The 15414-nt window shown below is 45.3% G+C and overlaps 1 protein-coding gene across 1 annotated transcript in view; it reads right to left on the bottom strand.

Moving 5' to 3' along the window:
* Positions 1-12790, bottom strand: part of THEMIS2 (thymocyte selection associated family member 2) — a 279768-nt gene extending 266978 nt beyond the window's left edge. Inside the window, exon 1 of the mRNA XM_085647570.1 lies at positions 12349-12790. Coding sequence (XP_085503696.1) covers positions 12349-12454 — 106 coding nt within the window. The 5' untranslated portion in view covers positions 12455-12790. The remainder of the gene's footprint in view (positions 1-12348) is intronic.
* Positions 12791-15414: the final 2624 nt, after the last annotated feature.

Genomic DNA, 15414 nt, shown 5'->3' with positions numbered 1-15414 from the left:
CTACGACAGCTGAGTATTGGAAGTGGGAGGAGAGGCAAGTAGTGCAGGCCTTTGTTGAGATATGAGCAGATGGCTATGCTCTTAGCCATTTGTTTTCTGTAGGTTTTGATTCTTTTAACTTCATCAAAATTGTGAAGTGAACTAAAGAACTGTTCTCTCGCAGCTCCTTCCTAGTCTGTTGATCGGAGCGGGACTGTAAAGGGGCGTAACACAGGCCCCCGCGGTGGGGGGGGGGGGGGGCAAGCTCCAGGGGACCCCCTCAGAAGAGTACTTCGGACGGACGCAGGCAGCTTGTGCAGTATTATTACAACTCTTCATATTTGACACAATGTAAAATGAAAATATTCAACCTTGAAATACAGCCGTACTAAAAGAAAAATAGCCTCTGCAACGAGGCCCCTTCGAAAACAGAGCAGTTGTTGCGTTTTAGACAGCAGCCTGCAGAAGCAGGAGGGCGGTTTGTCCAGGGTATGACCTCTGACAGGGAGGCACGATAGACCACGTGGACGTGCATGAAAAGTTAACCCCTCTCAGCATTGTCTCTGCATGCCTGCTGGGAGTCTGACCTGACTAGAGGAAAAGAGCGGGCAATTCCAAAGAGGGACAGAAAGTGTCTCTCTTTGCCTGTAGCCTGTCTGAATCTTTCCGACACACAGGAAATGGAACTGAATCTTTCCCCCGACATGACACCCTCTTTAAAACTTTGGTATGGGTAAGTTTTGCATTTCTTTCACTTACGCACTCTAGCAGAAAGGGAACCACTGGACAACTTTCATGATATATTGCAATGAGTAATAAATACAACAAAAGAAATGTTTGAAATGCATAGTTAGTCCTGCAAGCGCGATGCCAGAAATCCTTGCATGTTATAGTTTGGAGCGCTAATGTACATTTTAACAACAACAATCGACTACACTGTTAGGATGATAACTGCAATTGGTGTTTTAATGTATTCCCAGATCATCAGGTATTACTTTCACACTTCAGAATTGTTGCTTGCACACCTATAAATTATGCCAGTGGGCCCTATTATGTGTAACACAATCAACCACTCAAACTTTTAATCCAATCGCACTTTGAATTTCTGTTTTACCACAAAAATCATGCCTGTAAAAATCAATTCATGTAAGGTACTGTTACGTGAAATCAAGGACAGCTCTAAAGCCTGCTACATGACCTAATGCCCCTTGGTAGATTTGCACACCTGTCCCTGCTAGCAGTATGTAGATATTTTGTGAGGGAGTCTTGAAATGATGATTGCTTCGTAAAATCGTAAATCCGGTATTTGTAAAGCACAAACTACTCACCCTATGGGTCTCAAGGGGCTGGGGCTGTCGTGGAAATTAAGTGAGCTATTGCCCAGAGTCACATGGTGCTGAGCTCAGCTGCCGCCGGAGCTGGGGATCGAACCGTGAGCCCTGTGCTCCAAAGTCAGCTGCCCGGGCCGCTGTGCCACACCCCTCCCTCTCCTCTTCCTGTCCCTCTATTTTGTAAATGATAGTGAGGTTTGTACAGTTGTCATCTATGGTATTTGTCTTGTAAAGGGGAGCTTCAGCGCTTGAAAACACGGTGATAGTGCGCTCGACAAATTTGCATGATATATCATTTACTTCCAGTGACCTACCTGTTTTAAGAGCTGCTGCCCATACTGCTCATGTTTTGTGCAAAGTTTTTCACTCATCTCCTACCATTCTCTACCTATATTGTGAGGGAGCGTTCTCCTGCTACTTCATATAACTATGTGAAGGAGACCTGCACAACTCCTTTCTGTGATGTACCATGTTGTGGGAGAGATGCCTGCACAACTAATTTCCATGGATCTAGCTGCTTTTCCTAAGAGTTATTTTTAGGGTCCAGCCTGTGAAAGCATTCGCCTCGCTTACGAGACACTCTTGTATAGAGAAAAGGGCTTGGAGCCCGCCAGTTTCTTACCATTTGTCGGCTTGCGTGGCACACTTCTTTACAGCCCGGTAATTCGTCACTGCATGCCTAACATAATTTCCGTTAATCTCTGTGGAGCAGGGACCAAGAACTGATTGATTCAACTTAATCAGTGTCCGTCCGCTGCTCCTGACGTGATTGAAGTACTATTTTGTTCTTTTTAACTTTTAGTGCCCTGCAAACAGAAGGCGTATGACTGGCAAAAACATACCCAGCAGGACAATTAAAAATTGCAAAAGTTCAATTTCTATAGTTAACTTTATTTTATTTTGCCAAGTCTTCTTTTCTCACTTTGCACTCATGTTTTATATTATTTTTGATCATGGGCGCTATTCTAAAAAAATTAGGATTATGTTATTGCAAAAGACATCCTTTCTTTCTTATGTGAAATTTCTGAAATGATGTTTTAACACATCCATCATGCGCATGCAGTACATCCAAAGCCACCACTCTCAAATCCGCCCCATTCAATTTAATCCACACCAGACCAATCCAATCCAACCCACTCTAATCCAAATCACTGTCCCCAATCCAAACCCCTCACCCCAATCAAATCCACTCCAAACCTCCACACTTCAATCCTCCCAACCCGTCCAACTCTAGTCTGTCCCACTCCAAAACAATCTGCCCCACTTCAGTTCAAAACAATCTGCCCTCAACAATTTGCTCAATCCAAACTGCCCTATTCCAATCCAAAACAGTCTCCTTCATTTCAATCTGCCCCACTCCAATCCAAAACAATCTGCCCCACTCCAATCCAAAACAATCTGCCCTACTCCAAAACAATCTTCCCCACTCCAATCCATCCCACACCACTCCCAAACAATCTACCCTATTCCAATCTGCCCCACTCCAATCTAAAACAATCTGCCCCAATCCAAAACAGTTTGCCCCACCAGTCTGCCCCACTCCAATCCAAAACAATCTGCCCCACTCCAATCCAAAACAATGTGCCCCACTCCAATCCAAAATAATGTGCCCCACTTCCATCTAAACAATCTGCCCCACGTCAGTACAAACAATCTGCCCCACTCCAATCCAAAACAATCTGCTCCACTTCAATGCAAACAATCTGCCCCATTTCAATCCAAACAATCTGCCCCTCTCCAATCGAAAACAATCTGCCCTACTTCAATCCAAACAATCTGCCCCACGTCAGTCCAAACAATTTGCCCCACTCCAATCCAAAACAATCTGCCCCACTTCAATCCAAACAATTTGCCCCACTCCAATCCAAAACAATCTGCCCAGTCCAATCCACCCACACCAATCCAAAACAATCTGCCTACTCCAATTTTCCCCACTCCAGTCTGCCCCACTCCAATTCAAAACAGACAGCCCCACTTTAATCCACCCACCTCAAATATACAACAATTTGCCCACTACAGTCCACCCACTCTGATCTGCCCTACTATAATTTGCCCCACTCCAATCTAATTCACCCCAATCCACCTACTCAATCCCAATTCACCACACTCCAGTCCACCACAATCCCCGCACTCCAATTCAATCCACCCCACACCAATCCAATCTACCCCAATCCAATCCAATCCACTTTATCCCGATCCAATCCACCCCACTCCAATCCAGCACACTTCAATCCACTCCAATCCAAAACAATCTGCCCCACTCCAATCCATACCACTCCAACTTTCCCCAATCCAGTTGAAAACAATTTACCCTACTCCAATCTGCCCCACTCCAATCTGCCCCAATCCCAAACAGATTACCCCACCTGTCTGCCCCGCTCCAATTCAAAACAATCTGCCCCACTCCAATCCAAAACAATTTGCCCCACTCTAATCTGCCTTACTCCAGTCTACCCCACTCCAATCCAAAAGAGACAGCCCCACTCTTATCCACCCCACTCCAATCTGTCCCACTCCAGACCCCTCCACTCCAATCCCCCCACCCCAATCCACCCACACTCCAATGTGCCACAATCCAGTCCACCCCACATCAATCCAATCCAGCCCAATCCAATCTACCCAACTCCAATCCAATCCACCTCATCCCAATCCAGCCAACCCCAATCCAATCTAGTCCAGTCTAATCCAAAACAATCTGCCCCACTCCAATGTGACCCACACCAATGTGCCCCACTCCAATCCAAAACAATCTGCTCACTCCAATTCAAAACAATCTGCCCCACTCCAATCTAAAACAATCTGCACCACTCCAATCTGCCCCACTCCAATCAGCCCCACTCCAATGTGCCCTACTCCAATCCAAAACAGTCTACCCCACTCCAAATTCAAAACATTCCACCCCACTCCAATCCAACCACTATACCCTAATCCAATCCACCCCACTCCAATCCACCCCACCCAAATTCAATCCACCTCAATCCAATCCACCCCAATCTGTTCACCCCACCTAATCCAATCTACCTCAATTCAATCCACTTTATGTAATCCAATCTAATCCACCCCATGCCAATCCACTCCACTCCACTTAATCCAACCCACTCTATCCCAATCTACTCCAGTCCAGTCCACCCCACTACCTCAGTCCAGTCTACACTATTCCACCACACTACACTCCATTCTGCACCAGTCTACGGTAGTGCACTCTGACACTGCACTCTACAACACTCTCTGCCACTGAACCAGTGAACTCTACTCCCCTCTACTCAACTCTATGACACTCTACTCCCCCTACTCCATTCTACTCCAACAAATACAGTGTACGGGACTCAACTCCCCCCCACTTCACTCTAGGACATCCCTGCCACTAACTTGTAGCCACGCTGGATCGCAGCCACACTGGCATACAACATGGCAAAACTGCATTGCCAAAGCCAATCGCTTTTGTATAGGCAAGACCTATTGGCTTTGCCAGTGCTTGTTATAGTTGCTGTCTATATTGTGCCTTTTTTGTCCTATTCTGAGGAAAGGTTACACTGCATCTGCCAATGTTTCTATGGTTGAAGAAAACTTGCAAAGGTACTTTTGTGTTTTACCACTCCTGCTTGTGTGAGCGAAGCTTCTAGTCCTGCTGCCTAAGGTATACCTCTTCTCTGTGTGATTAAATCTCACCTTCTAGCCTGTGTTCTATCTGGTTTGTGTTGCCAAGAAGCCTGCAATGCTGCTATCTGTGCAGTACAATTACTGCATATGAGTTATGCTTAAAATGCTGTTGCTTCTGTCCCTTGCACCCTATGAGAGAAACCTTATGTGTTGCTTCTTTTACATTCTGTTGCAAATATTTCAGTGATTTATTTGCCCTCACACCATTGAGCTATACACTCAACCACAGTGTCATAAGTAATCTGGGTGAGAAATATACACTCAACCACAGTGTCATAAGTAATCTGGGTGAGAAAATGACTTGACTGGGCTGAAGGACCACAGTGATGGACTGCAGAGAACAAGTTGCGAGAGAAGAACAAACACAATGCTGTCAAGGAAGAGGCAGGACAACCGGCAAAGATGGGAGGAAATAAATCAAAGTGGGAGAGGATAGGAAAATGAAGTGACCCCTTGATTCGATAGACCTTTGCAACTACCACACTATTTATCTCCTTCCCATTTCAAAATAAGCTTTAGATTTGGGCATCTTGGTCTCAAATCAGTATCGCATAGCACAGCATGACCTTCCCCATGATGTATATGCAGACTTTCTTCCACACTATAGAATGGGACTGATAGTGCTGTTGAATCTGGGTAACCTGAGAAGAGAGGTGTATGCTGGCTGTCAGTGTCCATATTCTTTTAGATCTGGTGGCATCATTCACAATTAACATCTGTCATAATGGATTTTACAGAGGTGGGTATTCAAGGCAGTCTAAACCAACATTGCTAAGACAGTGCCTTGAATACCTAACCATGATTGAATTTAACAAAATCTCAGCAGCCTTGGTTTCCCAGTTTTGCTTGCTGTAAGAACTTGGAGTATTGGTTGAGAGAGTGAAAACCCACCTCAAATAATAATCACAAACCTTATCAGCATAAACCACTGGAGTCACTAAATAAACCTATGCTTAACTCTCTGATAGCTTGCCACACAACAGTCAGTCTTACCTTTGAGGTAATGTGTAAAGTATTTATGCAGTACTCAAACAATAATAAAGTGAAAACACAACAAAACAAAAATCCCAAGCCAATTTAGGAAAATATAGTAAAGTTTAATAAACAAGACTATACCAAAGCGATAAAAGTCCAATAAGTAGAACCGGAGATACGAATAAGCGTCAATCGTGGGCATCTGATCGTGTTAGACCAGTTTAAAATCAAAAGTTAAGGACGACCGTGATGGAGCATGGGTCGGAGGCAGGGACTAGGTTCCTGCCAGTGGAAGGTTTACCTTCTGACTTAGAAAGTAAACCTTCTGACTTAGAAAGTTTTATGGGGAAAATGTAGTCTCCGAAGAGTCATCGGCGGGGCAAGCTGGATCTGAAGTGGTGTTTGATGACAGTGGGTTGCTTATGAGCGGAATCACGGTGCGATTGTCGACGAAGGCGGGAAAGAGAGCGGGCGAAGTTTGAAGGCCATGCCTTGGAAGGCCTCAAGGTTGATCGGATGCTGTTTGGCATGGTGTAGCCCTCTATGTTCAGACATAGAAACGTTTCTAGAAGTCATATCTCCTTCAATGGGGCAAACAAGAAAGTCGAGATCGACAGAAGGGGGGTTGGGAGCACACTGCCTCACATCCCAGCACGACTGGCGATTTGACATCTATGACAGAGCTCTGGCGGCGTTCCCGGTCTGTCAGTCCTCCAGGCAGAAAGCCGCCAGAAAGTTTCTGAGTCCCACTTCTTGCAGTTTAGGGACAGGAGGAGTAGACTTTAACATTAGCCAAGGGTCTGTGCATAATTAAATTAATTTACTATTGCATGGTAACCATTTGTGAATGCCTTGCACTTGAAAATGAAGCCATTTACCTATGTACGACTACCAGTCTGGCTTCAGATCATGCTGTAGCTTTGAGACTACTACCTTACACGTCGTAAACAATGCCCTCCTAATCCCAGATAAAGTTACCACTGCCTCCTGATATTTCTGGACCTCTCAGCTTCCTTCAACACACCGATGATACACAGTTTTACTTGAAAGTCTCCTCCAGTTCTAACATCCAGTGCCTCAAACTCTGCCTGCATATCATGCAAACCTGGATGCCCAGCACCTAGCAGAAGCTCAACCCAACCAAGATAGAATTTCTGTTGTTTGAAAAAGCACCCAAAAGCAATGTGCAATTTCAAATCTTGCATACTGTACATTTCCCCTACAAATACTTGGGAAAGAATATACGTATAGCATTAATGTTTCATAATAGCTGAGGGCCGTGCACCCCTAAAATTATCATTCTGGCTACGGGCCTGCGGAAAGCTCCTGATTGTGTCCGGAGGGAGCCCCTCCACGTACCTTGCAGGGGGGCCCCCTCACGTTTCGTTACGCCACTGGCGGGACACAAAACAACCTCTGCTACAATTGTCTGTGCAAAGAAGGGACAAAGAAAAAGCGTAGAGGGACATGCCATGGAACAAGGGAAGAAAGATGCTGGGAAGGCCTATAGCTATCCAAATGGTAATTTCAGGTGTTCCTGATGCCTCATGTACATGCAAACACACCACGCAGTACCACCCGACCCGCCCAAACACACATCTCTAAATAGAAGGTAGTGAGGGACCCCTGTCCTTACAGACCACATGGAGTTTCCAGAAAGGGCCTGTAGGCCACTTGCCAAACCAGTGGTGCTGGTAACAAGTCTCTACTCCACAATTAACTTTCACAACCTATCAATGTTGTCAAGACCTGGACACATGGAAAGTAGCCACCATTGTTGAGAAGATGATATTTTAGGTGAACCACCACCCATAGGGAATTAGATTACATTAGACCTGTTAGAAATGGGTCTCTCGTTGGCAGTGGTTTGCACCCTGTCTAGGTAGGGACCCTCACTACATGCATGGTAAGGATGTCACACAGCTAAGATAATCCCCTGCTCACCCACTTAGTATCTTGACCCAAGCAGTGAGACTTATCTCAGGGGCAATGTGTAAAGTAACTGTACATACACACACAGTAATATAGTGAAAACACTACAAAAGGAGTCCACACCAGTTTAGATAAAGAGCCTGAATAAAACAAGACCAAAACAACAGAAATCCAAGATACACAAGTTAAGATATCGCTTTTCAAAGATTAAGCAAAAGTGGTCCATAGAAATCTATAGATGCGTCTTTTTTAGCACAATGTAGCCTGGATGCATGAAAATTCAAAGACGATGCAAGGCACAGGGGAGGTGAGGCACTGGTAAAGCAAAGTGACGCGTCGGTTCCTTACTCCCAGGGGAGGTGCTGTGCTCATTCCTTACTGCCGGGAAGGTTGGTTCCCTACTGCTATGCATTAGGAATCCACGCATCAACTTCCTTACTGTCAGGGGAGGGGGTGCATCTGTTCCTTACTGGAAGATGAGGTGATGTGTCAATCTCCGGACATGAGGCCCCGGTTTCTTACTGCTGGGCAATGCAAATGAACAAATCGGCGCACAGAGACGATCCATCGAAAATACAGATGCACTGTGTCATTCTACAGTGATGAGGCAAGTGCTGCATCCGAGATGGAGCAGTGCATCGTGGACTTTGGTGATGCGGTGCTCACAACTCACGCTGCTGCGGTTCTTCTAAAGTGTTGCGACAGAAGGCTGGGGCCTGCGGTGAAAACTGTTGTCAATGCGCCGATCAGGAACCGTGATTTGGGGTTGGCAGCGGTGATGCATCGAGGTTTGTAGCTTTGTGTCGATAAAAACAGATGCTGGGAGTCGATGCGTGGATTTTATCCTTCAGTTCACCAGTTTCCACTTCCAAGGGAACAGGGACTAGATGTGGCATCCCTTGGCAAGTCAGGACTTACCGCAGAAGAGCCCAGGCACTGATGTGTGAAGTATTTGATGGCTCTGAGACTTCTTAACAGGAGTCAAGCACACACAAGCCCTTGGAGAACCTTGTAAGCAGTATGAAGAAAGCAAAGTCCAGCCCTTTCACTTCCAGGACAGAAGCAGCAAGCAGCAGTACAGCACAATAGAGCAACAGGCAGAGTGTTAATCCCTACAGCATCCAGCTCTTCTTCTTGGCAGAAGGTCCTTTAGTCCCAAAAGTGTTTTGATTTTGGGGTGTCAGAGATCCAGTACTTTTACCCCTTTCTGCCTTTGAAGTAGGCAAACTTCATAGGAAAGTCTTTGTAGTGCACAAGACCCTGCGTTTCCCTGACCTGGCTCCAGAAACACTACAGGAAGGTGGAGACAGCTTTGTGTGAGAGCAGGCACATCCCTATTCATGTGTCATTGACAACTCCTGCCACGACTCTAGCTCAGGAAGGACCATTAGCCTGTTGATGGCCTATCAGGATATGCAATATGACAGGCAGTTGTACAGAATGGTTAAGCAATAAAATGCCCACTTTTTAAAAGTGGCATTTTCAAATACACAATTTAAAAACTAACTTTACCAAAAGATGTATTTTTAAATTGTGAGTTCAGATACCCCAAACTCCAAATCTCTATCTACACCCAATGGGAAATTACACTTAAAATATATTTCAAAGCAATACCCAAGTTACTCTATGGGAGAGATAGGCTTTGCAATAGTGACAAAACGTAATTAGCAGGATTTTATTATTAGGACATGTAAAACACATCAGTATATGTACTACCTTTTAAAAACACTGCACCTTGCCCATGGGGCTACTTTGGACCTATCTTAGGAGTGACTTATGTAATAAAAAGGAAGGTTTGGGCCTGGCAAGTGGGTGCACTTGCACGGCCAAAATGGCAGTTTAAATCTGCACAAACAGACACTGTAGTGGCAGGTCTGAGACAGGTTTGCAGGGCTACTTGTGTGTATAGCACAATCACTGGTGCAGGCCCACTACTAGCATTTGGTTTTGCAGGCCCTGGGTACACCTGGTGCACATTACTAGGGACTTATTAGTAAATCAAAAATGGCAATCATGGTTAAACCAATCACAAATACAATTTACACAGGGAGCCCTTGCACTTTAGCAATGGCCAGCAGTGGTAAAGTGCCGAGAGTCCTAAAACCAGCAAAAACGAAATGCAGCAAATAGTCAAAAACAGGAGGTCAAACGCAAAAAGACAGGGGAAATCACATCAAAAGGTGCCGGGCCTAACAAGACCTTATCATCAGATTAATTAAATCATTACAAACCAAACCCAGAAAATACTGAGAGCTCTGATCAACAGAAACTAAAATCATACATTAGTCCAGCAGTCAAATTAACCAGCAAATCCTAATTTCATCAGACTGAAACTAAAACACAGAACTTAACAGAAGTATTATTACAAATGGACACATGGTTTTAGGATTGGTTAGAATAGACACAAACACGTATGCACAAAATTTAACCATGCAACCAAAGAGTTGAAAGTTGTACTCCAAAAAAAAAAAAAATTTCGACCCATTTCATGGTAGTTTTGACTATCAAAAAACAGAAGAGCTAAAATGATTACATATGTTTAGTTGGTGAGAAACATCAAGGCCTTTGAAACCTGTAAACCAGCACCTTGCAACAAGATACCATTCAACCTACAAAGGAGTCCATCTATCTACCACCAGCCCTGTATATTTTTAATAAAAGGTAAAATACGCTTTGAAATGCCAGTCAGTCAGTCAAAATCTTTATTCGGCTGTGTACCAGCCATAAAAGAACACATAAAAGAACAATGTTTCAGAGCAATTAAAACAATACAATTGAAATTTTGCTGACATGATCAATACACAGAAAAAAAAGGAAAAAGAAAATCATTTTCCGACAATGTTACGAAGCCGTACTGCAGCGGAGATGTACTTATAAATCATTAAACAGGTAAATTTATCATTTAAAAGATGCAAATAGTTTAATACGGGCCAACACTTTCTTATATTTAAAAATCTTAACAATGGTTTTAAAAAAGAAAGTCTTGGTTTAAGATAAAGTTTACAGAAAAACATAAAATGCAAAGTGCTCTGTATAGACGCCGAATCACATGGACACAATTCTAGTTTGGCGTTGCAGTATGTATCACGTGGATATGAGACTAAGAGATGAGAAATGCCCATCCTAAACCGAATCAGATAAAACATTTTGGTGTGGTTAAAATAAAAAGAGAAGTAAGATTCAATTCCTGGTGAGCTTACTAACAATGAGTGCTCTACGACCTTTTCTTTTACCATCTCTTGTCTATCTCTGGCAAGCTTTAAATGGGAAAGAACATCTCTTTTCAGCTTGGCTCTTGGGATTGTGGATATATTTCCAGGGGTGTCAAAACAATCCTTCAGTTCGAGCTTCTCCAATTGTTCTTGTATATAAGACAACCAGGGTATTTTTTTTTACATGATCCAGATTCAAGCAATCCGTAATTATATCTCGATCTAAAACGGGTTCCTCTTTTACCCAGATGTTATGCCATAACAGCAAGGGTGCTAGTTGAATACGAAAGGATAATGGTGTTAGACCCAATTCATTGTGACAGATAATAGCAGGAGTGCTTTTGGGTACTGTCAACACACGTTTTAAAATCATGTTTTCTACTTTCTAAAGACCTAAAGTGTTGCAACAACCCCAGGCCCCGGCACCGTACAAGGTGACAGCGCACGTACGTGCTTTGTAAATATCTATAATGGCTTTTATGGGGCGAGAGCCTAGTTTTTTTATAAATCTAAAAATGGCCTCCACGTTTTTATTAAAACCTCCAATCCTTGCATCAACTAGGTGAGACCAGGTATTTTTTTCATTAAAAAGAATGCCTAGATAAGAAAAGGTTGGCACCTGGAGCAATTTTTCATTCTTTATATAAAAGGTTTTTGAGGGAAGTTTGCCCACCACCATTACATGTCATTTTGCAACATTTGTTTTTAACCCAAGGTCGCTCATAAAATTATTAAAACTGATTAAAAGCCTTTGCAGTCCCACCCCTGTTCTCGACATTAAAACACAATCATCAGCGTATAATAATGCCGGAAGGGACCTAATAGCTCAAAAGGAGGCACTAGCCTGTTGTTCAATATGTTACTTTTACAGCAGGTAAATAAATAAATGAGGTGCAGTTTCTCTTGCAAAACGTGTGTACGTCTAGGCATGTATACTCCTAAGTGCAACACTGGGCATTACGTATATTGCCTCACCAAATGTGTCTCTTATATTACCCTCCAACAGAACAGCTCAGGGTCAAAAACAATCCACCAAATTACAGCTAAAGTGTGGAAAAGTGAAAAAATAAAAAAGTGTCTCCGGACTTATGCCCAAAAAGAGGCGATCAGTCTTATCAGTGGACAGAGGCGAGCAGGCGCCGCAGGAGGAAACCTTAATAGAAAAAGAAAAACATTTTCAAAGTTATTCTGAGCCCCCCTCCCCCCATACTGCAGTACTGTATGATTCCTTCCAAAGACAGCGCGATTACACCACTTACCCTGGAAGTAGACCCCGCAGCAGATCCGCACGATCCTGGGCAGGGAGGACGGGCTCAGGTGGCTGACGTACTCCTGGAGCGGCAGTGATTCCTCCTGGCTCGCCATGGCCAAACTCTCGGCACGGGCTCGGCCCGCGGTCCCAGAACCCTCGGAGAGTCCTATCCCCGCACTTCCTTCTCAGCCCTCAGACCCCGCCAGTCTCATGTCCCGGGTCTCAGCCCGAGCGCTCTGACTGTGCGGTTAACTATTAACCCCGCCCCAGGCGACACCTCTCTACCAACACCTCTCCTAGCCCGTGGTTATCGACTTCCTAGTCATCGGCTCCAGCTCTGGTCGCCTAGGTGCGAGACACGGCCCGCGGGTGCCAACAGACTGCTCACAAATACTGCTCCATCGCGTGCAGCACCTCCTCGGTGCAGCTCGCGTGTGACAGGGAGTGGCGCAGCTACAACGGTGCTCGTGAAGTTAAATGTAACACTACCAACCACTTCCTGTATCTAACAAGCATTTGCAATGCAATAGGTCTCGCATTTGCGCGAATTTGAGCTATGGGCATTGAAAATAAAAATGCATTTTATTTATGTTTTGGTTTTTAAAATCTAAATAAAGGGCATTGTCAATTATAATGTCAATAGCTTAAACTCGCGTAAATGCGAGACCTATTGCACTACAAATGCTTGTTTGTATTGTCCTTATGAGAAGATGCATTGATGCATGTACTTCTTTTTATGTAAATATAGGCTATTAAATGTTCTCCCGTGCAGCATACCAAAACCATAGCACTTCAGTTTCAAATTACAATCTCCCTGTACAAAGTTTCTGATCAGGGAGGCATACAGTTGAACAGGACAAACGACATTAAAGTATTATAAAACGTATATTATATCGTGCGGGAGGGGGAATTGTAACACCTCTGACTTATACGTCACATTGGGAGACTACATTTAACTACGCTTCGGTTACTAAGGGGCAGATTTATGTTGCACTTGCGCCACCTTTGCGCCGCCGTTGCGTCACTTTTGTGACGCAGCAGCGGCGCAAATCCTGCGCCATGGTGCGGGGTATTTACGTGACGCATCTGGGAGATGCGTCACGTTGTAAAGCCCTGCGCCACATGTAGGCGTTCCAGGGCAGGTGGGGGCGTTCCGGCGCAGGAACGCCTCCTAAAAGTGGCTGAGTCAAATCTACAAGATTTCACTCAGTCACTTTTAGGCCCATGCTGCGTCAAAAACCCTGCGCCTGCTTGAAGCAGGCGTAAGGATTGACGCAGCATTATACAGATAGGGCCCCCCAGAGCATTGCTGGAGCTGCGTTGCGCTTGCGACGCAACTCCAGCAATGCGCCACTTTTACGGCACAGATGCGTCACGCATCTGTGCCGTTTTTGCCCCATGGTGCGCCGCATTATAAATGCGGCGCATCCATGGTGGCGCAGCTGTGGCGCATAATAACTGGCGCATCCCTGCTGATATGCAGGGATGCGCCAGTTATCATAAATCTGCCCCTTAGTATTTGTATAACACGTGTGCCATTGGTACGGCTTCACGGAGCTATGGCTTTCTGAAGGATACATTTTTGCTCAGAAGTAGTTTATTTTCTTCCTGCACGCTCTCCTTTGGTGGGATTGAACGTGTTACTTTGTGTCCCTGTGTCCATCCACGTATGCTCATTTTTCCAACTTCTTCCGTGGGCCATTCGTGTCATCCTGCTTGTTGACAATTGACCAATTTCACAATACCTGCGCCACATGTAGGCGTTCCAGGGCAGGTGGGGGCGTTCCGGCGCAGGAACGCCTCCTAAAAGTGGCTGAGTCAAATCTACAAGATTTCACTCAGTCACTTTTAGGCCCATGCTGCGTCAAAACCCTGCGCCTGCTTGAAGCAGGCGTAAGGATTGACGCAGCATTATACAGATAGGGCCCCCCAGAGCATTGCTGGAGCTGCGTCGCGCTTGCGACGCAACTCCAGCAATGCGCCACTTTTACGGCACAGATGCGTCACGCATCTGTGTCGTTTTTGCCCCATGGTGCGCCGCATTATAAATGCGGCGCATCCATGGTGGCGCAGCTGTGGCGCATAATAACTGGCGCATCCCTGCTGATATGCAGGGATGCGCCAGTTATCATAAATCTGCCCCTTAGTATTTGTATAACACGTGTGCCATTGGTACGGCTTCACGGAGCTATGGCTTTCTGAAGGATACATTTTTGCTCAGAAGTAGTTTATTTTCTTCCTGCACGCTCTCCTTTGGTGGGATTGAACGTGTTACTTTGTGTCCCTGTGTCCATCCACGTATGCTCATTTTTCCAACTTCTTCCGTGGGCCATTCGTGTCATCCTGCTTGTTGACAATTAACCAATTTCACAATACACACGAGCCTCTACTTCTTACTGTGGCACTCTCACCTGCAGGCCAATCTCACTTTCCCTAGACGTATACAGCACCTATGGAGAGTTGATGTGGCGTTACCGCCAGAACCCACTTTGGAAGTGGGGAACTAGGTTTGTGTCCCAGCGCCGGCTTAACATCCTGTGATTCTGGCCAAACCACTTAGGGGCATATTTATAATAACTGACGCATCCCTGCATATCAGCAGGGATGCGCCAGTTATTTTGCGCCCCAGCTCCACCATCATGGATGCGCCGCATTTATAATGCGGCGCACCATGGGGCAAAAACGGCACAGATGCGTCACGCATCTGTGCCGTAAAAGTGGCGCATTGCTGGAGTTGCGTCGCAAGCGCGACGCAGCTCCAGCAATGCTCTGGGGGGCCCTATCTGCACAATGCTGCGTCAATCCTTACGCATCCTTCAAGCAGGCGCAGGGTTTTGACGCAGCATGGGCTCAAAAGTGACTGAGTGAAATCTTGTAGATTTCACTCAGCCACTTTTAGGAGGCGTTCCTGCGCCGGAACGCCCCCACCTGCCCTGGAACGCCTACATGTGGCGCAGGGCTTTACAACGTGACGCATCTCCCAGATGCGTCATGTTGTAAATACCCCGCACCATGGCGCAGGATTTGCGCCGCTGCTGCGTCATAAAAGTGACGCAACGGCGGCGTAAATGAG

Source organism: Triturus cristatus, chromosome 3_2 (genome assembly GCF_964204655.1).
Source record: "Triturus cristatus chromosome 3_2, aTriCri1.1, whole genome shotgun sequence".
Lineage (NCBI taxonomy): Eukaryota > Metazoa > Chordata > Amphibia > Caudata > Salamandridae > Triturus > Triturus cristatus.
This window is presented reverse-complemented; position numbering and strand designations above follow the sequence as displayed.